General features: G+C 37.3%; 1 protein-coding gene across 1 annotated transcript in view; it reads right to left on the reverse strand.

Annotated features, from left to right (window-relative positions):
- Window positions 1-6,564, reverse strand: part of LOC306779566 (alpha-2-macroglobulin-like) — a gene marked incomplete at both ends in the record, with an annotated part of 30,562 nt that extends 23,998 nt beyond the window's left edge. Inside the window, 12 exons of the mRNA XM_079271533.1 lie at window positions 218-445; window positions 941-1,108; window positions 1,187-1,296; window positions 1,399-1,516; window positions 1,900-2,044; window positions 2,133-2,217; window positions 2,301-2,466; window positions 3,218-3,238; window positions 3,771-3,823; window positions 5,352-5,508; window positions 6,165-6,345; window positions 6,485-6,564. Coding sequence (XP_079127659.1) covers window positions 218-445; window positions 941-1,108; window positions 1,187-1,296; window positions 1,399-1,516; window positions 1,900-2,044; window positions 2,133-2,217; window positions 2,301-2,466; window positions 3,218-3,238; window positions 3,771-3,823; window positions 5,352-5,508; window positions 6,165-6,345; window positions 6,485-6,564 — 1,512 coding nt within the window. The remainder of the gene's footprint in view (window positions 1-217; window positions 446-940; window positions 1,109-1,186; window positions 1,297-1,398; window positions 1,517-1,899; window positions 2,045-2,132; window positions 2,218-2,300; window positions 2,467-3,217; window positions 3,239-3,770; window positions 3,824-5,351; window positions 5,509-6,164; window positions 6,346-6,484) is intronic.
- Between the last annotated feature and the right edge of the window lie 2,070 nt (window positions 6,565-8,634).

An 8,634-nucleotide genomic window follows, 5' to 3' on the forward strand; every position in this document is an offset into this window, starting at 1 on the left:
GGCCATCTTTGCGCTGCCATGTTTCTACAGAAGCCCAGTTGGGACAAACTGGCTCGAGCAAGAGACATTCGTGTTTTATGTTATCAGAAGGTAGAGCTGCGTTCATAAACCCGGAATTAAAAAGTCATAAGTGTGTTTTCTTTGAGCCAGATGTCAGTTATCAGATGTAAAAAGTCATAAAACCATCTTCCCCTGTCATCTCTCATATTTCACTCACCAGATACATCACATCCACGGAGCCCTGGGCTTCTCCTACCACAGTGTATTGGATGGTGAACTCTTCTTCTGTGTCACATGGAAGTGGGTTATTATTCTGCTTCAGCTTCAGGGAGCTGACCGTCTGAGTGTGTGGAGTTGAAGGTCTGACCAACGACACGGTGTGATCTCCAGCCTCATAGTACGGCGTTCTGTAACCGGGGTAGCCATATGTCGGCAAGCTGCCGACCTAGAAAGAAGAAAAGAAACTCTGCTAAGTATATATAAAGTTTTTACAGACAAAGTGAATGTTAAGGTTTAGAGATAAGTCAAGCCCCTCCTACTAGAACACCATGGGAGTATATGAAAACATCAATGGTAGTCAACGGTGAGACAAATAATTATTTGATCCTGTTTGAATTGGGTTAGTAAGAGATGTTGTTCACTGATTGGTTTCACACAAAACTAAATGTTACTATGACAAACTTGAGACTTTCTTGACTTGCAAATCTATCTTTTAAATTGACAAACATTATTATGTGGAATTAATGGCCGAATTCAAACGGGATCAATAACACATTTCTTTCGCTGTTGACTACCATTCATATTTTTTTCCAGAATTTGGTCCCATGGGTGACACCGGACGGAGCGGGGCTTCACCTCTCTATTGCAAACAGTTCCAATGCGGCTACTTGCTACGATGGAGGCACCTTGAGAAACCAGTGTAGTGCTACTTCTTACTTACGTGGAGTTGGATGTCCCCGTTAAGTTCAGCCGTGCTGAATGAGAAAGTGGCGACTCCATCGTTGTTGGTCGTGAGATTCTGCAGCCGGTGTGATGACCTTCCTTCACCCTCGAACAGGTAGAGCGGCATGTTGGGAATGGGCGTGTTGTTGTAATGAACCGCTTGAACCTGTTGGAAAGCACAGAGTCACCGAGAATGCACCACGTCTAAAATCACAACAAAGACGTGAAGGCCACATGCTCGTACTTTTCCCTCCACGTTTGAGCCTTCGTCATAAATCTTGGGCGTGTCGGTGAAAGACAGCTTTCCAACGACGTATGAAATCCTTATTCTCTGCTCTTGTTGGCGTGAAATACCTGTACAAGAAGCCTCCACATTACAACAACTGTTTCATAACACGGCAGTGTAATTCTCTCTTTTCTTCATATAAATATGATATAGAATATTATATGACTTGCCTGTGCCCTCCTCTTCCACTTTGGCCCGGATCTGCAGGTCATCTCGCAGCACCTTTTGCGAAACTTTTGTGAAAGTTGACATTGTGAAGATAAACGTGGCGCAGCCTTTGTTGTCCATCTAGAAAAGAGCAATGAAATAAAATGAAAGGGCATTTCAAACTTACCCCATTTACACCCTTGTTACTCCTTAATAAATCACTTATAAACGGGCCATTTGTTCCGCTTTTTCAGTTAACGAACGCGTGTAAAGTTTAGGAGATGCTTCACTCTCCGTGTATGCAGACAAAACACATGTAAATACACTCGCACACTTTCACACAAATGTCCAGGGGCCCCAGCAACGACACCTGAGGAACCAGCTGAAGTTTATTTAAACCATGCAGGTTTTAAGAAACTTCAGCGTTTACTTCACTTTTTAAGAGCTGAAGATTGGCGCCTGGGTCAACCCTTATATGCACCTTTTTTTAAGCAGAGATGAGACTGTCGCCGGAGCAAACGTACCTGCTTTGTCTCCTTGTGGCATGGGGCGACCGCGTCAGGGATTCCCGGCGGATCTCTAGGGTTGATTGGATGCCTCCTATAGTTATTTAGAGGTCGGCACATCTCAACTTCAACACTGCCTGGAACAGCTTGTCCGAATGTGTACCTGATGAGAAGGACATTCATTCACTCACCAAACTGGACCAGTTTTAGAATTATTTAGGAGTGTAACGGGCAAAGGGGCGCTTACTTACATCGCACAGACTTCAGCTTTGATTTCCTCCTGATCGATACTTACTTCAGAGGATGCATTTAGCTTTACGTCAAATTTAGGCAAAACTGGGGACAAAATATGTTTATTAGCATTCTTGCTTCATTACAAATGGATTGAAATGGAAGGTTATAGAAAAAAAGGAACTTACCGTATTTCTCCACCTTGAAGTTGTGATATATTTTTTCCAACCCGATTGTCACAATAACTTGGTACCTCCCTATACGGGCCTCAGAGTTCAAGTCGTATGAAAGCTGCAATATCTTACTGTTGGACGTTTGATTCAGCCACTGTCCAATCCGGTTGTTGTTAGGATCCTGTCAAATAAAAGTAAATGTGACGAACAAATATTTATGACAAACATAAGAACCTCATTTCTTCTTCACCTTCAACGAGATGGCAGAAGAAACTAGGCCATAAGTTGGGTGTGAAGTTATATTTTTGCATTCTAAATCACACACTTTTACGTCTTCTAACATATTAAATAGTGTGGTAGCAAAGGTACTGGAATGCACAGCATGTGTACTCTTTGTTTTCCTACTATATTTAAAACACTTACTAGTTACAGATATATTGATATCAGTGTATTCTGTCTGTTGCAGATAGGCAAACAGAAATTCCTACAAAAAAATAAAGTATATATGTTCTTAAGTTTATGATCAAGTTTAATGTATTTGGACAAATAAATCTTAACTTAAGGTCCACTTACTAGCTCTCATTAGCTCGTCTAGTTCATGCAGTGATGTGAAACTTGATGAACTAAATTAACTTGATTTAAAAGGTTAACGGTCAATTACAAGTAAGAAAGAAGATGCAGCCTGTAAAAAGGATTTTTAAAGAATGATTTTTTGTGTCAAACACCTCGCAGAGCTTTACTCTCACATGTTGACGTCACAGATTATGAAGCATGTTTTTAGGAAAATCAACATGCTGAATTTCTCAAATACAAACAAGTGAACTGGACCATCTTGCTTTCAGTTATTCATTTATTTATGAAGTTAAACATTTTTTTACTTTCAGTCTAATGTATAGTGTATTAAACTGTGGATATTTTCCTATTGGTCTTACCTCAATTTCGATGATATTGTACTGCAAAAGAAAGAGAAGAAAGATGGAGATTTGTCAAAGCTGGTTTGCATCATACAGAGTCCTTATGAATTCAGCTGAATGTAAAACAAACTGCACGACTTTTTTCAGTAAGAAATCAGCGGTGTTTTCCAATCCAGAGATTTACTGCAAACACAAACTTCAGCTCTTTATTCATGATTTGTAAATATAAAACGTGGGACACACATTAACATTACAACTTCTCAGAGTATCTGTCATTCAGTTTTTCTTTTATGGAAAAAAACAGTTCTATATAATCTTCAGTATAGTTTCAGTGTTATTTCCGATTCAAAATACCATCAAAATGATAAACTAGTGTGAGGAGGTGATGGATTAGTCAGCTAAAATGTTGGAAGGTTTACCTAAAGGGGCCGTGGTTGTACTATTGACCCACAGCACATCGATGTCGATCACTTCATTACATAACTTTAAAACCTGCAGCGTTATCTAACAGTATCACTGTCACTGGTTTCGTGAATGAGATCTAAAGAAAAGAGACTGTGCAAACTCTCACCAGCCCATTGGCAGGTCTCAACTTGGAGTCCAGTGTGATGACTCTGAAATGCACTGAGAGGAATAAAGAGAGATTATTCAACATGAAGCTTTTGCAGCTCTTCTACAACAGTGATAAACATCCTAACAGGCTAGTAAAACTGCTCAGAAATGATATCATTACTGTTGAATTCACAAGTTAGTAAAAGCTAGAATCATTAGCTATTAGCATTTACGTTATTCCCTCTGTTGTCTGCCATAAAACTGCACATATTGCAAATTCAATGAGTGGAAAACCTCCCTTTCAGCTCATTATTAGTTATCAGTAATCTGGTCACAGCATTGGATTTTAAAATAAATTGGTGGTGGATCACTTTGTACAGAAACTGGTGATGATGAAAAGCACCAATCTAAAAGTAAGATAGCTTATAGTTTAACGTAATTCATATGATATCTGGACGGTGGGGATCTTTGCTCTTCACTGGTGCAGCAAGAAAACAGCTAACATTTCATATATGCCAACGTAACTTTTTACATACATGTTATAACGTAACTTTTATCATATATGCTAACATAACTTTTTCATACATACTAATGTAACTTTTATCATATATGCTAACATAACTTTTTCATACATACTAATGTAACTTTTATCATATATGCTAACATAACTTTTTCATACATACTAATGTAACTTTTTTCATATATGCTAACGGAACTTTTTTCATGTAAGCTGATGTTATTTTTTCGAACATGCTAACGTGACTTTTACCTTATGAACTAATGTTAATTTTCATATATGCTAATGTAGCTTTATTCATATTAGCTGATGTTACTTTTTCATTTATGCTAACATCACTTTCTCCATGCGAGCTAATGTTTCTTTTTCTTATATGCTGATGTATTTTTTAAAATAAGCTAGTTACTTTTTCATAAATGCTGAAGTCACCTTTTTTCAATAAATGCCAATGTTACTTATTTATATATACCAACTTAACCTTTTTTCACATGTGCTAATGTTAGTCTTTCATATATGCTAACATAACTGTTTACCTATATACCTAAACTTGTTTCATAGAAGCTAATGTTGCTTTATCATATGCGAATGTAACTTATTCTTATTAGCGCGAACGCAACTTTTTCACATGCTAACGTGACTTTTTACATATGTGCCGATGTAGCTTTTCATATATGCTCACAGAACTTTTTTCACACAATAGTTTTCAACGCTAACATTTTGTTTCTAATCCGTGATTTTAATCCATCTGCCTGCTGAAATTCTCGGCCACACAATTAATTTCTCCGTATTTTAATCGACACATTTTAATGAATTTTGTGGAAATAAGCAAATTAATCAAATCTTGAGAGCACACTATTCATTTCTCACTTCCTGTGTGAGTTAATGTTGACGTGTGACATAAAATACAAAACGTTTTAGGAAAGCAAGGACTGCTGCATTCATTTAACTCCAAACAAGCAAGGTGCATTATGTTCTACCCTGTGTTGCACTCACATCCCAATTACTATTAAAGGGGAAATCTGTCTATATTACAGTGTGGTACCATATTGTATACAACATCATAGATCATCAACTCAAGGTTACCTGTTTGTCCAGGGAGGTAGATTGGTTTATCTGTTTGGACGAATGTCTTTGGATGATAAACTTTGATCAGGACTTTCCGGACTTCTTTTGAGTAAAACGTGTGGCCTCGTACCTCCACCTCGAAATTCTGCACTTCTTCATCCGGCGTTAAAGGAACCTGTGACAAAAAAATATTTTAAGAACACTGAAAAAATAATTCAGGAATATATGTGTGTGCTGTTGTTTATAGATCTGTGTGAGTGTTCTATATGTGTTGCGTAATCCCATTGAGGTTCTAATGTTGTATTTTAAGCAACACATTTTCAATGAATGTTTTGGAAATGAGCAAATGAATAAATCTTGAGAGCTCACCTTAAATTTAACATGTTAAGTGCTAACCAAACTTTTCTCATATATACTATTGTTACTTGTTTCATATAAGCCAATGGAACATTTATTGCACATGCTCACAATAGTTTTCCACGCCAACATATTTTTTCGAAGCTTCTGTGATTTGAACTCATACTGCCTGTTTAGATTCTGGGACAACCTATTCATCAAATCAAATCTTGAGAGCTCACCTTAAATTGAGTGTGTAACAGAACTTTTTCTCATATCAGTTCATGTTACTTTTTCATTCATGCTAAAAGTATTTTTTTTCATATGAATTAATGTTTCTTGTTTTATATAAGCCAATGGAACTTCTTACATACATGCTCACAATAGTTTTCCACACTAACATATTGGTCCCGTCAAGGTTTTGTTGTTTTTTAATCAACACATTTTCAATGAATGTATGGAAATGAGCAAATGAATCAAATCTTGAGAGCTCACCTCAAATTCAGTGCACATATGAAATTCTGTGTTGGACGTTCGCGTAAGGAGGGTTGCAGTCGCCTCTGAAGACTTCAGAGTGACGGTCATGACCAGAGTCTCGTTGGGCTGCAGGAGACTCGCACAGAATTTGGCCTCAGCCCCAGCTTCAAGAGTCGCAGGAATGGCCACCATGTACTGCCTACAGCCACAGAAACAAACAGCAGAGATCTTATTGGATCTGATATGGAAGAAACTCCAAAACTGGCAGCAAAGATTCATGTTCAATTAAGTCAACCACACGCGTATTATTTTTCTGAGACAGTTTCGGTTAAACTTACGGTCCTGCCAATGCTCGACCCACACAGCTGAAGAAAACACAAAGTGTCCACGTCCACATCTGAATCCCGGGGCGACCCATGGTTGACTGAGATGATACTGGGGAAGCTGATCAGCATCTTTTAAATAGCCTCAATAGAGACACCCGCCCCCGCTCCCCACCCACACACTCATCATCATGCAACCCTTCAAAGGTATTCCAGGTATCCCATGAGTCAATCATTTGTAGACTTTGTCTTGTTTAACATAGAGCGTAAGACTGACTGCAATTTTAAGGATTTCATCAGATCACCACTCCACCTATAATAATGAAAATGTCTTTTTTTCTTCAGAATATTTTGTCATATTGTTGTACTTTCTCAATTTAAGATGTTGCACAAACTTTTTAAGCAATTCGTTCTGCGCATTCTTTGCATTGGGGACACGGGGTTAAATTGGGCCGTGGCACATGGGCCTCTTCTATGTTGCCATCGCCAGGTCCTTTTGCCTCAATGTTACCCCGAAAATATCATTTTGATATACATTTTATACATAATACATGCTAAAGTGACTTATTTCATATAAGCTAATGTTACTTTGTCATATATGCAAACGTAAGTTTTTCTCATTAGTGCTAATGGCACTTTAATATTGCAGCTGGTAAATATGGAGCTCATATCATTACTTCATAAACTGCTGTGTTGTTTAATCTACAGTAACAAATCATGATTTATGATTTAGACATTCCCTTTTATATGTAAACAAGGTTCCAGAGTGCACAAACATACATTAATGTAGAGCTCGTTTATATTATCCATCCTTATGCCAGGAGAACGGGGCTGTCTTCACATATTCTCTTCAATCAATCCAACCTGTTACAGTAAGTTCTGCAACATTGCCCTTTACCCAGCGTGGGATGTTTGATGTTTGTCATGCAAACAGCTCTTAACCTGACGATAAAGTAAGTAAACATTTGTGAACTGATAAAAGTGAGTTACAACACAGTGAGAATGTGCTTACTGTTTAAAATTGGGCAACAATATTTTTTTTGCACTTTCAGGCATTGGCTTATAAATATATATATACACTGTATATATATATATGCATTGTATGTAACTTATTCTATTAATTGTATGTAGGCCTGTCTCTAGATAGCAAATGGCCCTAGGCAAGATCTTTTTGGGCGGCCCTTTGTGAAGTGATGAGAATACCAGGGGTCACATTTATAACATGGCGTACAACACTTCATACGCATACATGGTGTATAAAAAAAAGAAAGAACATTTTGGAGACACAGATGGTGAACTGAAGCCAGACTGTAGAAATTAAATGTGAGAGGCTTCATTACACAAATAATGATGCCATTAATTTATTAATTTCTGTTCTAAACTCAAAGTTAGAACAGTGAAAGTAAAATAAACTCTCAAACAAAGAAAAATTTCATCTCAGAGATAAAAGTGATGCGTGTGATTTTTAATTAAAGAACCTTTCCTCAACTTAAAAATCTACATTAAAACAAGTTCCTTGTTTGTCTAGTTGATCACAACTAAAAGCTTCATTTGTCAGGAAACTAGTGAGGTTTCGTTCTGTTTGGAGTGAAGAGAGATGACGAGAAAACAGCGCCACCTATAGGACGACCAGCTTCATCAACAGACAACACAGAAATAAGTCATTTCTTCTGTGTATTACAAATACACATGCAGACATGAAACTACACAATATGTGTCTTTAAATTAAATGGAGATTTAATTAAAATGTTAGTGGGAACACATCAGGCTTCAAGCTGCAGATGAAAAGAAAAATATGACTTTCAGATTAAAAGACTCTGAAAACAAACACGAAATATTCTGCTTTAATCTGTATTTGTTAGCGTTTAGCCTTTAAAAACTGTATCACTTAATTATGTTGACAAAGCTGACGAGTTCTATTCATTAAAGAAAGAGTATTAGAAAGGGCTCTTATGGCTTCTGAAATATGAGGAAATGTTTGAAATCTTTGTTCTTGTGACAAACTGCAGCATTTGTCCATTTCATTTTATTTCTTTTCAGGGTATTAAAGTGACTACAAGCACCTTTTTGTTTTTGGCGGTCCCTGTGGACAAAAGTGGTAGTGTTCCCCAGCACCACAGTCTCTTTAGAAAACCTTTTTATTTTTTATCTGTATCAAAGTGGTT

This window comes from Melanostigma gelatinosum, assembly GCF_949748355.1.
Source record: "Melanostigma gelatinosum genome assembly, chromosome: 7".
NCBI classification, from domain to species: domain Eukaryota; kingdom Metazoa; phylum Chordata; class Actinopteri; order Perciformes; family Zoarcidae; genus Melanostigma; species Melanostigma gelatinosum.